This window comes from Fundulus heteroclitus, chromosome 5, assembly GCF_011125445.2.
Source record: "Fundulus heteroclitus isolate FHET01 chromosome 5, MU-UCD_Fhet_4.1, whole genome shotgun sequence".
Taxonomy (NCBI): Eukaryota; Metazoa; Chordata; class Actinopteri; order Cyprinodontiformes; family Fundulidae; genus Fundulus; species Fundulus heteroclitus.
Window position 1 is genome coordinate 17,801,542 of NC_046365.1, and position 16,763 is coordinate 17,818,304.

The 16,763-nt window shown below is 38.9% G+C and overlaps 1 protein-coding gene across 1 annotated transcript in view; it reads left to right on the top strand.

The window, feature by feature from the left end:
* The window catches only part of gstcd (glutathione S-transferase, C-terminal domain containing), a gene marked incomplete in the record, with an annotated part of 61,403 nt that overhangs the window by 27,063 nt on the left and 17,577 nt on the right, over positions 1 to 16,763 (top strand). Inside the window, 3 exon segments of the mRNA XM_036137040.1 lie at positions 11,029 to 11,144; positions 11,463 to 11,507; positions 12,498 to 12,626. Of these exon segments, the coding sequence (XP_035992933.1) occupies positions 11,029 to 11,144; positions 11,463 to 11,507; positions 12,498 to 12,626 (290 nt within the window).

Below are 16,763 nucleotides of genomic sequence, written 5' to 3' on the forward strand. Positions count from 1 at the left end.
GGCTCTGGATTTGTTAGGGAACAGCGAGCTAAAAATATTCTGTTTTCCTGTTAAAGCCTGATTGGATTACGGTTATAAATCACACAAGGATATCAGCTACTTTGAATAAGTTTACAGTGCCTTGTAAAAAATATTAATATCCATTTAATTATTTCCTATTTTGCCTAGTCGAAACCACAAAAAGGGAGTTGTTTTAACAGGAATTTCATGTGACAGAGCAGCATAAAGGAGGGTTTAGTTGTGTACCAGACGGAAAATCATGGTTTTGAAAACTGTCCAGCTCAGTATGTAGTTGTCCCTTTTTTTATTGACTGTTGTTGAACTTGACAGAAGATGGCCTTAAAAGGGCCGTTTGGTTTAGCTGGATAGATGTGAGGGTAGGGATTTTAGGATGATGGTTTATTGTCCGTATTGTTGAATATTTTCTTCTAGTACCAGCAGTTTCCAACATGTATTTTCGTTTTCCTTTTCTGTATCGGCATTTTACTCAGCTCAAGCTAAAGAAGACAGAAAGTATGTCTGAATTGCTTGTTCTTCTTCTGCAGGTGCAGTAGCAAGGTATGCACACAGCACGCATGTTTAAAGAATGGCAAGAAATTAAAATGTAATGTAAAAACAGGCGAAGCTTTGGAATAGAATCTTAAATTTTTTGCTATTCTTTTAAACTATTTTGTATTCGAAAAAGCTCTGAAATTTAAAATGTATATAGAACTGTAGATTATTTTACATCAACCGCTGCATTTTCTTTAATAAAACAGGTGATCATTATGGCATAAAGGATTTTTGCTTATTGTATACGATAAGTGATGTTTGGGAATGTAGCTCTGAGCGGGTGCTAAACGGCATCTAAGGCTAAATACCGGCAGCGAGAAGTTGAAAAGATTTTTCTTACCCAGACAATGCTGCATGGTGAGCTGGTAGGGCTGGAGGGCTAGTTGCCAACGCAGTATTCTGGTATTCTGATCATGTTTGGAGAGCATCCTCATCAAGGCTCTGTGATCAGTTTGAAGAATAAAATCTTCTCCATGGAGGCAACATTTCAAAGAATCAACAGCCCACTTTATTACCAGTCCTCCTTTTTCTATTTGTGGAGTAGTTTTTCTCCTGGTCAAATAGCTTCTTACTTAGGGAAAGGAGTACTGTTCTTAGACCAACATTTGAAGCATCCACTTTTACAACAAATGGCTTGGAACAGTCGGGGCTTTGCTAAAGGGGGCTTAACAAATCTGTTTATTATAAGGTTTAAAAGCATGCTCACAGTCTTCATTCCAAATAAGAGGAGGATGTTTTGGGTAGCTCAGTCAGAGGAGCAGGAATAAATCTTCGATACCACCTAACTAAACCCAAAAATGACTTCACTTGCTTATTTTTTCTGGGTCTGGGGATTTCTTGTATAGCTTTTATCTTTTTTCGACTTGTGGCTTTTATTTGTCTTTAGCCAATCAGATATCCTAGATATTTCACTTCTTCTTTTGCGCAGGCACACTTGTTTACGTTCAGGGTCAAACCAGCATTTTAAAGATTCTAAAGGTTGTGATGGCGCAGATCCAGAATCTAGTTTAGATGTTGTAGGTGTTCCTCCCACTGTTCACTGTAAGTCACCATATCATGCAGGTTGGCAGCAGCAAAATTGAAGCAACCATTAAGGATAATGTCCATTAACCTCTGAAAGGTTGCTGGTGTCCCATGCAGACCAAAGGGTAAGTAGATTCCTGGATTCAGTGTGTGGCATAGGATAAGAACTGAAAGCAGAAATGCTGTTCAGCTTTCTCAAGTATAAATTGAGTTGAATTTTTCTTAGAACCAAGTACATTAAGATTTGACCACTCACATCTTGATGGCTCAATCACTCCCATTTCCAGCATCATCTGAATCTCCTTTTTCAATGGTTGTACCATTCATTCTGGAATCCTATAAGGCGTAAGACGAACAGGTTTTAGAGTCTGTTAAGACTATCTTAGATGTTATGACATCAGTTCGTCCAGGTGTGTCTAAAAACAGAGATGGAAAAGATGATTCGACCTCACCAAGCTGATGCCACTGGTCTTCCGTCAGATGTTCAGGAGGGTCTGCAGATTTGGCCAATGCGGTACCGCGCGCAAGCTATTTTTAGAAACACAACGTCACGATGACGTCACATCACGTGGTACGCAGTGGGGCAAACTCCTGAAACCCGCCGCTGCTTTGCTTTAAAAGAGACATGCGTTAGCCTAGGTTTTACTCGGTAAACGACTGCTTTTTCCAAATCTAAGACCATGGTTTTTAAACATTGTTGCTATGGAACGGGCAACAGCGACTCGAGGTACGCTGATCGGCCGCATATGAAGGATGTTTTCTTCAAGACTGCCAAGGAGAAATGTGCACACCGGGGCGGTCGGCCTACACAACAGTTCAACCCGGAAAAAGTTACCAAATTCAAGTACATATGTAGCAAGCATTTTGTCAGAGGAAAGGGCCCAACCGAAGAACATCCTGACCCAATTCCAGCGACATCAAGTCAAGGTAAGAGTATTTTGGTGGCCGACATGTTAATAAAGTAGCGCCTGCTACCATGACAGCATATAGGCTATCATGGTAGCAGGCGCTAACATGATAGCCTGCTACCAGGATAGCTTACTCAAAAACATTTCAAATGAGACAAACATTAAACATATACCCATTCCTGGACGGTGATTGCAAACAACAACAACAAAAAAAAAAAAACGGCCGACGCTGCCATGATCGCCGCGCAGGAAAAAAAACAAAGCTTACCGTTCATCAACTCGGCCAGTTTTCCAGTCTTTTTAAACCCTCGAACCTCAAGCTATCGTTTGAGCTGAAGGTTGGTGTGTTCTTCAACAGTGCGACCAGTAAACCGTGTGCCTGGGACATCGTCTTGGGAAAGTTTAACGGCTGTAAAGTCGGTCAGATCGCTGGTTCTGTTGCGCTTGTAATAGCTGGGTTATCCGTGCTTTCTCTCCTGTATGCCCTACCTAAGCGGCAAAAGGGGCGTTGCTCTTGAGACGGTGACGTTACGTGCGCGGTACCGCATTCTCTGAATGAACTCCTCTCAGTTTCTCGTACCATCTGGATCTGCTTCACATCTGTTTCTGGGACAAGTATATCGCAGTCGGAATATAGAAGAAAAAGTACATTTATTTCCATCCATCCTTCTATCCATCCATTGTCTATACTAGGGGTCTGCAACCTTCACAATCCAAAGAGCCCATTTCTCCCTTAATCCAGCAAAAAAAAAAAAATCTTGCATGATCTTTTGAAAAAAAGCTAAATCATAAGTTTTAATAAATCTATGTAACTATTTTTTTCTGTTTTAAAGAGTAATATTTTTTTAAGACTACTCTTTTATTTATATTATTTAGGTTTCAAAATAAAGAGGATAATTACAGTCCATGAAGAGGATGGATACATTGTCTTGTATAAATTCCTGATATCTCATAAATGTAAATTCTATGACAAATAAGTAAATAAAACGTGCATTTTTGTTAAATCTATATTCAAAAATGTTCATCTACATCCATTTGGTAAGGTCCAAAGAATCATATGCAGCTCCGGAGCCACTAGTTGCAGACCCCTTGTCCATAGCCACTAATGGTGCTTATCTCCAGCTGTTATTAGGTAAACGGCAGGGTAGGGTACACCCTGGACAGGTCACCAGTCCATAATGAGGCAACACTGAGTCCCACAAGACAAGAAACTGGGAGGACATTCAAGAATGTTTTCCTTCCACTTCATTTTCCATTAACATGCTTGGAGACATCCCTCTGTGAGCAGCCAGCTTCTTTGACCCTATGTGCCTTACTCTCCTTCTGCAAGGACTCAGTTACTGTCTGCTGGATAAGTGTCAATTCACCAGTCTTTTCCAATGTTCATATAGCCGTAGGATTACATTTCTCATAAAAAAAATACTTGTTAGTTTCGTAAAATACACAAATTCAGTGCAATTTTCAATTTAATTGAGCTTTAAGCAATAATTATCATAATAAACAAATCAATGTTTGAAATCTGTTACTCTGTAATTAATCCATTTGAATTTGACTTTTTAAATGGAATTACTGAAATAAATGAATTTTACAATGATACTCTATCAAGATTTACCCATATGTGGTATTTTATATAAAAAATACTTTATGAAAATCTTTTCGTAAGGAGCTGGCTTTTTTCCTACCAGCTAGTTGTTTCTGTGGGAGTCAGCAACTCTGTTTATGTCGTTATTTCAGTCTTACAAACCCCAAGTGTGCAGCTCTCAACACTTAAGACATCAGCAGTTTGCACTCTTCCAGTCTCATACATAAAACATAGTTTGTTTTCTCGCATTAGGACGTGTCACAGGAGTCATGGTTGCTGAATCCAGTTTCATTCAGTCTTTAGATAAACACTCACTCCTCTGGAGTATTTTTATTCTTCACAGGTGTGGGGTTTATTGTAAGTGTACTGTGTTTTACTTGTAAAGGTAAAATTGATCATTTAAAGCCTTCGTAACAACACTTAAGGTGCTGTTCTGACAAATGCCAGAGAGGGGGGAAAAAAACATAGAAGGCTCTCTAACTTGATGCGTTGCTACAGATGTTCGTGACACGAACTGATAAGCTGCAAGAGGCGGACGGAGCTAATGGGTATTCATATAATAAATCTGTTTTTGGTTTCTCATAAATATTTTTGTTCAGCACAGTGTATGCTTGAGTATGTAGGCAATGATACCAGCCTTCTGAAATAGAAGGTTAGTCTTAAAGATCACGGTCCCCAAATGCAAAGTTTGTTTATTTAAATAGATTTCTCCACTCCAGCTGCATATCTCATCACTTGAGAATGAACCACAGTCTACGGCAGGGGTCTTCAATTACGGCCCTCGAGGTCTGGTGTCCTGCAGCTTTCAGATGTCTCCCTGGTCCAACACACCTGAATCAAATAGCTGAATTAGTTCCTCAGCATGCACTCAAGTTCCCCAGAGTCCTGCTAATGACCTGTTTATTGGACTCAGGCGTGCTGGACCAGGGACACATGTATAAGCTCCAGGACACCGGACCTTGAGGACTGCAATTGAAGATCCCTGGACTCTACAGCGTATCTCTTGTCTTTCAACATGATTGTGTCAAATAATAAGTTTATCTTATATCAAAGAGTGATTCTTGTTATGCTTGAACATAATTTGCAACATTGCAAAACATCAAAACACAAAATTAAGCCATATAGTCTGATAATGATTCTTGTTTTTAATGACATATGTCAAAAACCTTCCTTTTTTTAACAGCAATAAGACCCCACAGAAGTTTGGATTGGACTTTGAACAGTTCCTCTCAGTTCACCCTCTCTATGACTCCATATTTGTTTGGTAATAGATTGGTGTCTGGAGCATTTCTGCAATAAACAAATTTAGAGGCACTTTTCATTTCTCAGGGTTTTATATCCTCTGCGGCAGCAAAACGGATAACGTGTGCCAGAAGACTGCACCTGTGAGTTATTACACAGTCTTAATGGTGTGCAGGTGCACTTTAGGGAAACGTAAACATCAATGCTACGAATCTTGAGAAGGAAGATGTTCAGGCCTTTAACACAAAGGCACAAGAGAAAATGGAAACTAATGATTTTTGTCGCATTTTTCCTGCCGTGGGTTCAAAGCGAGTTAGCTTTGATGTCTTTAAACAAATTTAAATATATTTACACCATTTGAACTTTATTATATTTATCACATTACAACCGCAGACTTCAGAGTATTTTATAGGTATTTTGTGTGCTAGATCAACACAAAGCGGTAGCCACCCACCTAAACTTACATGCCGGGCTGTCAAGCGTCCCACGGTTACTTTGGAGTAGCTGTAAAGATTAGCGGGTCAGGTGGCAGAGCTTATTGGACTACTATTAGCTGTGCCCTCCAAAAATCTGGCCTTCATGGAGGAATTGAAATAAGAAGACCAATGCAAAGAGAAAGTCCAATCTGTAATTTGGGATATTGCAAACACATAGAAGATAAGAGACCATAACTCAATGTTTTTTTGCCTACACACAAAGGTGTAGAAGAAAACACAACATTGTAAATCCTCTTTGAAAACCCCCTCCCATAGTGAAGCACGGTGGTGGCAGTATAATGCTGTGGAGATGCCTTTCTTCAGCAGGGGCAGTGAAGCTGGGTTGGTGGGAGGATGAATGCAGGTAAAAATTGTGAAAAGTTCCTAGGCTAGGGCTGGACAGTATAGAAAGAAAAAAAACATATCAATAAAATAGAAATCATATTCATCGATATCGGTAATTATCAAAAAATTCAAAACATCTAATTTAAGTGTAGTCCTGGGCATTTTATGCTGTTACTTAGCGACCTATTTCTAGATACAAAACACACAAACACTAAATTCAAACTCAACTTTTTATTCAACCAACTTTTTACCAAAACTGCAAGTTTTTAAAAATTAAAAAAGAACATGTGCTCTTTGAACTCTTTAAAGGGGCGGAGCTTGATGATGGAGCGTCCTGGGTCTGCGTTTGCGATTGGTTGGATGTAATGACTGTAATATTAACCTTCATGGCTTGAATGCAGAAGGAAGGAAAAGTGTTATTCTGTTGAACTATGTATTGACCCTTTTCTTTCTATCATTGATATATGTCAATATATATTGTTATTGAATTATCGTTCAGCCCTAGCCCGAAAACTTGGCAAGATACTGTAAAATCTGTAAAGAATAATCCAAAAGATAAAAAATGTAATTCTAAAGTGTATTTAAGTATAAAGTGCATATCTGAATGAAAGTTATGTTTTTTTATGGTTTTGTAAGTGAAACATTAGTTTCTTGTAGCTACTAAGTGCTTCACAATACAACAGCTTAAGAGCCAATAATGCATAAAATAACGATAAATTATTAAAAAGACATTTCAGAACGATGTGTTTTTTAACTGACTTTTAAAAGGAACCACAGAGTCCACCAATCTCAAGTCCAAAGGAAGAGAGTACTGAAGTCTAGGGGCCACTGAACAGAAGGCTATATCTCCTTGTTGGACCTTGAACGGCATTTAGGGAGGAAAAGGAAGATTTGGTGGCTACCTGCCAGCTGCAGCAGTGCTAGACACCTTTTAGCAGCAGATACAGACTAATGGATCTGTGATCTCCACCATTGATGCTGCCACAGCATGGTGTCTCTTCACTGAGCTTCAAGAGATATCCAAGCCTGCTGCGATAAAACATGTATAACTACAGGCATTTCAGCAGTAGCTGTGATGGTGGCAGGGAAGATGGCCATGGTGCTTGTTTCTTTATGCAACTCAACAACTATCCAGTGGATAACTGCTGTCGTTCCTGTTTATCCTTGACATGTCTTCAATAATTTCTACATTGTTCATTAGGTTTAATGTGCAAACACTTGACATATTTATCTTTGGAGGGAGGTAAAGATTGGGGTGATGGCAAAGAGGCTGTCCGTTAATCATCAGAATACCCTAGACTGCAGAGACCTGGTCAGTAATTGTAAAAAAAAAAAAAAAAAAAAAAAAAAAAAAAAAAAAAAAAAAAAAAAAAAAAAAAAGGGGTTTGATTACTGTTTTGACAATAAGATATTTTCCATTGATTCTTAAGAAGAATAAAATAATGTTCAACATGTTATATAACAACTATCCATCCCTCCATCTATTTTCATGCCCACTTTTCTGTGCAGGGTCACTGGGGTCACCGGTGCATATCTCCAGCGGTCAATGGGCGAGAGGCGGAGTGTTCACTGGGCAGATCAGTCTATTACAGGGCAGCTATAATATATTTTAATGTAAATAAAAACAGAACTTACTTCAAATTAATGTAATCATTTTGAAAAATTAAAACTCCTTTTCCCTCTTGTATCTTTTTGAGAGATGCTTGGCTCAGTTCCTATCATAAACAATCTTCTTTGTTGATTGATAACTGTTTTTATCTAAATCTTCTGGGCTATGCAGACATTTGAGCTTTTCAATGAAGAAAAAAACCTTTCTGTTGAAGGCCAGCCTGTTAAGGTTAAGTTTATGTGTCACGACTCCTGATGTTCAGGCAGTATCTGAATACACAGAAGTGTTGTCGGGTGTTTTCTGTTTAAAGAAATAATTTTTTTTTATTTTATTTTGCTATCCTTGCTAAATTAATGTAATTATATATGCTCATTTATCCATTCTTGTAAATGCATTCATGATTTAGGCATCTAGCACTGGACACTGTAGAGAACACGAATAGTCTAGACCTGTGTGCGTTGTATGCTGGAGTTGGACAGGTTGGTTTTGTCCTCCAGCGCACTCAAGCACCAGCATGTTTTATTTAAAAAGCTATTCCCGGTAAGTGCTCCCAGCACTAATTCCCTCTATCCAGCCCAAGAGCCCAGACTGAATTTGGAAACAAAAACATGTTTAAGTGTGCTCTCTCCTCCACTTTAAGTCAGAAAAAGACAAAAATCTCCCAAGTCTGAGGGAACAGGAATGTAAATGTGAAATATGAAGAGGTGCCGCAGCCGGCCGATGTTCTGACTCATTTGTCCGTTTTAACCTGCGTCGTGCAGGCCAGGAATCTCAGGTCATGCTTCTGGTTAGCTTTAAATGTTGGTGATGTGTTTAGGGTTTTCATTTTCTCATTATTGATATCATGTTTAGACTGTGTACCGGATAAAATGTCCAAATCTAAAAGAAATGATACCTTTATGTTTCCATTAGGTGTAAGTTTGTTTAGCTTGTTACCCACTGTTATAACTGCAAATGGTTGCTCCCAAGTTTATTAAAACCTTTTATTAGCTGATAATCTTCTAAGTGAATTTAGCCTTTGTTTTCGTTAGAAGAAAAATATTAGATGAGTAGTTTTACATTTTATCCTTTTTACCTTAGATTATTTTTCTACTGTAAATAACTATGACAATTGTATATTTCTATTTTTATACTATTTGTATATATTTAAAAATCTAAATATACACACACAACACTTTCCCCGTCCATCCACACCTCCCTTCTCGGTGCAACACTTTGTTAGAAATCCATTATTATGGTTTTATTGCTGGTGGAAGTGTTTGTGTTGCATGATGTCGGACAGGCGAGACCAAGCTGACCAAAGGCTTTAAACTTGCGGCTCGTTTCAACACAGTGGGACCGAAATACAAAGCCGCATAAACTCCGGTGTGGTGGGGAGCTCGCTGCGGCTGCACTTATGAAGCAAGGAGCCAGTGACACAGAAGCGTTACGCAGCTGGCTACCAGCTCTCCACCGCGGTGACTGTGGTGGAAAATCATGCAGCTGGCAACAGTTTAGCTTCAGTTAGTTAACCTAATTTTTTTCAGTTACAAACACACCTTCCTTACATTTGACAGCATTCAGAAATTAAATAAACTTACGGGTGATGACAGCGTTGTGATCGCCACCTTCCTTGTTGGTGCAAATGTTTTTTTTAAATCTGTTGGACAGATGAATTCCCCCACAGGGAACCGTCTTCAGTAATGTCCTCAATAATGAACTTCAGCCACTCTTCTGTGATTCTCCCGTCCTTCGGGAATGACTGGAACATTCATGCATTTCTGACCACCTTTGGACATATCAGCTCTCCTTTTTAGTAACCACTGTGAAGTCAGTTTGAGGTTGAATATGGGATATTTGCGTTCCGCGGCTTCAATATCCTGTTCGAGATGATACAGTGAGACTGATATGGGGCAAAGCACAAAGCTGACCGCACCTGAGCAGGTCCTTTGGTATTCACTTTTGACATTCACATGGCGTCATCGGTGCACGACAGTTCATATTATACCCCCAAAACCTCAGAATCATTTTATTTGTTGTCATGGCCCCTGTAATAGTTTTAGAAATATCTTAAAACAAGTTTTATCTATTTTAAATTGTCCACACTGAAAAGTATTGTTTATGTGTATTTATGAGACAATGCTTTGTAGATGCATCTATTGCTGCAAATGCAGCTGCAAGTCTTTTGGGGCGTGTCTCCACCAGCTTTGCACAATGAAGAGTTTTCTCTATAATGAAAGTACAATTAACTTTTAGCCAAATTACACTGAGAACCTCTGTTAAAAAGGATGTTTAGAAGTCTGGCCACAGATTATTAGTCATATTTTAGAAAGAACCTTGACAGGGTCATTCACACACATGCACGCGTTCGTCTAAAAAACATTCCCTTATAGCTCTGTGTGAATAAGGCTTAGGGTGACTCTGTCTCATCTTCTCCATCTGATCACCTGTTGTTTCATACAAAGCACTCAATGGGGAAGTAAAAGTGTTTCTCTGTTTTGATGTCTTCCCGGTTTTGAGTCGAGCGGTAAATGAAACCATCAGTTTGGATTAATGAAGCAGAAACGTCTGCTGCGCAGCACAGCAGAGGCTAACTGTCAATGTGGTGCGCCAGAAGACTGAAGAGACAGGAGACTGTAGCTCTGAGCCACATATTGCTCACGGCGCAGGCAAGGGTTCTGCCACAAACACGGAGATGGACCGTAGCAGTCGGTTTCCTGGGCTCACTTGAATCATGTTGGTGGGACGATGGAGGCCGTTTCATCTGTCTGCGGTTACCATCTTATGAAATGGTTGGTTGTAAATCAGGACTTGAGGAGCTTCTAGAGGGAGAGGATGTCTGTTAAAGCACTGACAGAAAGTGAAGAAATTTAAATGACCAAAAACATCGTTGGACATTCTCTGTTGTGTTTTTACTGATTGCCAGACAAACTGGAAAGTAAGGTGTAAAAATTGACATTAGATAATGGTTAAATTGCTGTAATTTGGTTTTAATCTGTGAAAAGTTTTAAAGATAATGTATCCTTTTCCCCCACTTCATAGTTATACACTACTTTGTGTTGCTGTATCACTTAAAATCCCAATAAAAGACACTGAAGTTTGTGGTTATAATGGGACAAAACATGTAACAAAAGTTCTAAGGATATGAATATGTTTGCAAGGCAATTCTGTGGAAGGCTTTTCTCTCTTGTTTGATTTTATTTATTTACCTAGAAGTTCAAATTAATTGAGGGTAAAAAAAAAAACAGCTGCTCTTCACTTTATGTCCAGGATGCAATAAGAACCTGTGCTGTATTTTGTTTTTCTCTGCAGGAAAAATGTCCAACATCCGAGCCATCAGGAAGATGCAACAGCTAAACAACTTGGCCGCGATGGTGTCAGAACTAGCCAGGCCGGGAGACACAGTTGTGGACTTCTGCAGCGGAACGGTGCTAATCCTCCTCAATCAGTCTGTTAAACCGTGCACACATGATGCTCCATCTGACTATAGCCACATTAGATGCTGCTTCATTAGTGACCATTCGAAATGGAACAATCACTCGCATTTGCTCGTAGCTGTCATTTCCAGTTAGGTGGGTTTTGTTGTTGGGTCATGCACACAAGCTGCAAGCACACACACAGAGTAGCACTTCTGCAAGGATTTTCTAAAGATCAGCAGAGTTCATGTCTAGCTTGTGTCCTTTCCTACTTCGTTCCTATGTTGTACATTTCTGTTCTCTTTATTTTGTTCTTGTACTTTCTCTCAGGGTCATGTGGGGATTGTTCTGGCTCACACGCTTCCAGATTGCCAGGTAAAGCATCTTAACATGTGTGTTTGTTTGTTTTTGTTTCTGTTTCCCATACTTTACAAGTCATTAATGAATAGGCGTTTGCTAATGCAGAGATTTAGTCCAATTCATTTATGCGGAGGCTCGTGAAGCACCGACTCCAGCTGTAGTGCAAACTCATCCAAACTCCTGAATGAACTGTTGCTTTAAAATTCCTGCAAGGTCGTAGTCTTCTATGTTGATTGTGCACCATTTATTTTTTCCACTTTCTTTGAATATACTTGCATCCAGCACTTATCCAGCTTCTCTAGGAATGAGCTTTTGTTGTTTACCCGTAAGCCTTGAATGATGTTTGATGAGCAGCTGTCAAGTAGGTAGTGCCCCTGGTGATTGTTTCATGGTTGTTTGGGTCATGACATAAAATGTCCTTAGTTTTAAGGCCCCTCTGTACTCACCAAATTTTCTGAGAGACTGAACTTTGGGTTTTTGTTAGCTCTAAGCCTTAATCACGAGTATTAAAAAATATTACATGAATGTTTGAAATATACCACTACTTGTGTAATGAATCTAAATTAGTTTCACTGAAATAAGTTTACTTTTCAGTCATTTCCTAATTCATTAAGATACACCCTTCCAGATTTGGAAACTTTGGACAGGAAAGTAGGCTGGAGTTGGTGTGGCTGAGGTAAAAACACAGACAGTACTTCATCAGTTCTCAGAAACTTGAGTTTAGTCGCATACTAATATATAAAAAATGTCTTGATAAGGACCCCAAGCTCATAAATTGAGCTGGGTTGGAACTTGTCAAAAAATAGCTGTTCACACTATTTTCTTTCCCTTTCAGTGTTTAGAAATGGCTCTCTAAGTTTTTTTTAATCTTTGTTTTATCAAAATGCAATATTATTGATTGTTTTCTCTGTTGTGAAACATCCTAATTCTATGAGTGCATTACTGCTGACTCTTAAAAAATATCACTGTTTGAGTTTTTCCTGTTTTTGTTTTGTTTTTTTGCAGATCATCCTCATAGAGAACAAAGGGGAGTCTTTAAGTAGAGCCCAACGTCGCAGCGCTGAGCTCGGCCTAACCAACATTGGCTTCCTTCAGGCCAATTTGGATTACTTCATTGGACCGTTTCAGATTGGGGTGAGTGACGCTTGTAAAAGACCATTCCTCCTGTTCTGTCCCTTACTCCATGTGAAGACTCACAGATTCCCTAAACAGACTGATGATCAGTTCAGATGACACAACCAGAAAAAAATGAACAGAAATTAAACAAATCTTGAAGCAGTTGTGGGAAAAAAAAAAATTTTTTACCACCTCAAGGCAGAAAAAGGCTGTAAACACACACAGCCCCACGGATAAAACCGTCATTAGCATGTTTGTGGAAATGTTGGAGTAAATTGGTGGAGTTAAAGTTAGACCTTGTCCTGGGGCGTGTTTGTGCGCTTCGTTTGCCTTTGGGTTCTCAGACTGAGATCTTGAGGATTTTCTGCTTTACTAAGAGCATGCATTCTTTCAAATATCATCATAACTTCTGACTCATAACATGCCCGCTACACTTGGTTAATTACACTGATGTAGTTGGAAGAAAAAGAAGTTTCATCTATGTAACAGAAACATGTTTTACTGCATTAAAATTGTACCAGAGTAATATACCAAATGTGTATCAGACATGAATAACATGCCAACAGGAAATATCCTGTATTCACAATTACCCTATTTTTTTATTTTCAAAGGTGTACATTTTATTTTTTATAGATATTATTTAAATTACAGTAGTATCAATAGTAATCATTTAGTTGCACTGCTTCCATTTTAAAGCCACAGATTGTCTACAGCGGGTTTTATTTCATTTACACACATAACGAGCGCACAGCCACTTATCGCATGCAGATGAAATAGAGCTGGGAATGTGTCACTACTTGTTTGTTTTTGTTTTTTTTTTCAAAAGAGAGTTTTATTCAGAGGGTAAGGGACAAAGGTAGTTGTTTGCTTTAAGCAATCTGCTCAGGGAGAAATCTTTTATCCTGATATTCTCACTTGGCTACTTCAACTATGCTCCATTCAATGATCTAAAGGTTTGTTTTATTAAATACCTGTGATGCAACTCATCTTTGCAGAATGCAGTCTGATTGCATCTCTAGAAATTTGGTCAAAGTTGGGTCAAACCTCAGGTGACGCTCCAGCGCAATCCAATTGGATCTAAATGCAGGTCCGAATGCAACCAAAACCGACTGAGAAAAGATGTGCTCGGAAAGCCTCTATAGAAGCGAAAGAATATTCACAGGTAGACACAATTTAAGATAGATGGCAGTCTTCTCTGGAGCTTATATCTTTTATGTTCATTTGTGATTTTTTCCGCTGTCACTTCACGCATGCTCGGTATGAGGTGAATGCAGACGACTGTCCCTGTGGCTCTGCGCTCTTTCAGGAGGAGTGAATGCTGCTTGTTGAGACTCAATGCATTCTGCTGGGTTTCCTTAGACAGGAAACGTTTTGACCAATATGTGTGTATGACTTGATGAAATCGACATTGAAATTCCCTTGAGATAATGCGTTGTGAATTGGCGCTATGTAAATTAAAATTAAATTAACTGAGTTTTGCAGGGACTAGAGTTAGACTTCTACAGACACTGAGTACATTCCCAGTGAATGAACCCAAAGGTCAGACCGTACAATGATGAGAAATTATTTAAAAAATACCAGACACACACACAAAAAAAAAAAAAACTGTCTCAGGCTTTCCGGGGCTCGGTTAGTATGTTAAATGTTAAGATCTATGACAGAATGATTACAAGAAGACTGCATGAGTACGGCTTGCTTGGGGCGATTTCTAGGAAAGAAAAAAAAACTTATGTCTAAAGTTGTTTGCACAACTTGAGTTTGCTGAGCTGAACCTGAATTAAACATAAGGCTTCTGTTGCCATGTTTTTTTAAACAGATAATACCAAAGTACAGATATCCGGCTAGAATGTACAGTGGCATGTATGGGGGGGAAAAAAAAAACAAAACAAGCATAGGAGACCTGTCCACAAACAAATGCTGGCAAACGTCAATGAGCTGAGGGAGAACCGAAGAGCAGTCGTATAGAAAATAAACAGCTGAGTGTTTTTGCTGCTACAACTATTGAATCATGTCCTGTACATGTCTTCCCTATACAGTGATGACAGCGTTTGGTTGAGCAAGTTGAACCCCAAAGATACGAGACACCTTGTGTGCTTTTTTCATAATGTAATTTTCTGATTCTTGATGCTGGTTATTTGCTAACCAGTTTTTTTCCCAGGGCTTCTGTCTTCTCACAGAAATATTTAAAATATTTTTATTTTCTATTTGGTATCATTGACCAGTTTCAGAAGAGCCTAAACTTTTTTTTTTTTCTCAAGAATGAATAGGGAATAAGAAAAAGCTTTGTTTTCAAATGGTTGGTGCACTGGGAGCAATTCCATTTGACTAGACACCATCCACACCGATGAATCGTACTGACAGCATGCAGTCGAATAAATTTTATGCACACTCATGCATTCTTTGCACACCAGGCATTGGTATGTATAGATGCAGTACATATGTGCATATCATATTCACGTATGAATGAGAGAGGCTTTATTCAGAGTTTTTTTTTTTTTTTTTTTTGGCTACAGACTTTAGTTCACTTTCCTTTTGCAAGTGAACAATACCTTGAAGGAGCCACTCATCACAGTAGGTTTGACTACATTATGCATTATGCATGGTGCCATTTTTAGTCACGTTCAGTTTGGCATGTTAATTATCTGGAAAGCTTATTTCAGTTGCCGTCTGCTCCTTCAGGCTGACATTACACAGCTCAGGATGAACCCGCATTCTGGGCAGATATAAATACGTACGGTACAGGTGAAACTAGATATATTCACATCCGCTGTGAAGAAGGTGACTGAACCTTTTTGTTCCCCACTGTCTGACAATAAATCAGATTAAATATTTCCTACTTGAGGTCAGTCAGGATAATTTCTATTTGTTAAAGGACAAAATAATGAGAGAGAATTAAAAAAAAACATGTATTCTTTAGGTTTTAAAGTAGAAAGTTGACATATATTTCCTTAATATTTGACAGCATTACATTTAAACTGTCTAACTTGATCAAGCAATACTTTGCAGGAATTTTGGCCCATACCTCCTAACAGAACAGTGTAACAGAGTTTGGCTTTTAAGCCACCTTGGTCGCACCTTTTCAGCTCTGCCCACAAATCTTGTGTCTTTGAGGCCAAGACTTTGTGATATAGTCACATGAAAACAGCAGCTGCTTTTTAAATCATCCGTTCTGTGATTTAGACATGGTCTTTATGCCTTTTGAACAACTGAAAGATCCAGACATAAAAGTAGGGGGTTAAAGTCTGTGCATGCACATATCCTGGATGGAGGATCTGAAGAAAGGGGACAGACAGTGGTCAGGTTATTCAAAAGGAAACATTGAGATAACTTATTCACCAGAAATATGCATATAACAGAAGAAAATTCCAAAAATAAAAACTAGTTCAATAATGCTTACTTTAAACTTAAGCTTGGATGCAAACTGTAACATAATGCTACCACAAACAAACCCTGGATAGTATGTGACGTAAAGTAACAGCAGCAATGTTGACCTAAAGCCTTATGAATAACTATAAAATAGGAAGCAATGAACTGTACTTAAGGGACAAGTGGTACATAAATACAGCCTCAACCCCTTTCCTGCAGCTTTCCTGTACTTCACAGTCTGAATGCTGTTCCTAGGCATGTAATTTCCCCCTTTGTCCTCCAAATGTAACAATTGTAGTTCTGGCAGACCACAGGACATGCCTCCAGAAATTAAGCTCTTTGTCCGTGAGCGCCTTTGCAAACCATGAACTGGCTTTGTATGTTGCTGTCGGACTGATGGCCTCTTCCTCGCCAAGTGGCCTTTTGAGCCCATGTTGGTTCAGGAATCAATTCTCTGTGGATAATGACTCTCATTACAAGCTTCAATCAACATCTTTACAAGGTCTTGCTTTGTTCTGGGGTTAATACTCAAACTTTGCACAAATGCACATTCATCTCAGGAACTCAGAACCCGCCTGCTTCCTGAACACTGACGGCTGGACATACTGATGGCTCATACTTGCACACAGTTGTTTGAACAGATGAACGTGTCACCTTCAGGCATCTTCAAATTTCACCCAATTGAGAAAAAAAAAAAAACTTGTAGAAGTCCATGATACCTGATAGCTTTTCTGGTTTCTTTTGAAATTTTCATTTGTCCCACAAGGAAGGATGTTGTTTGAGGTCATG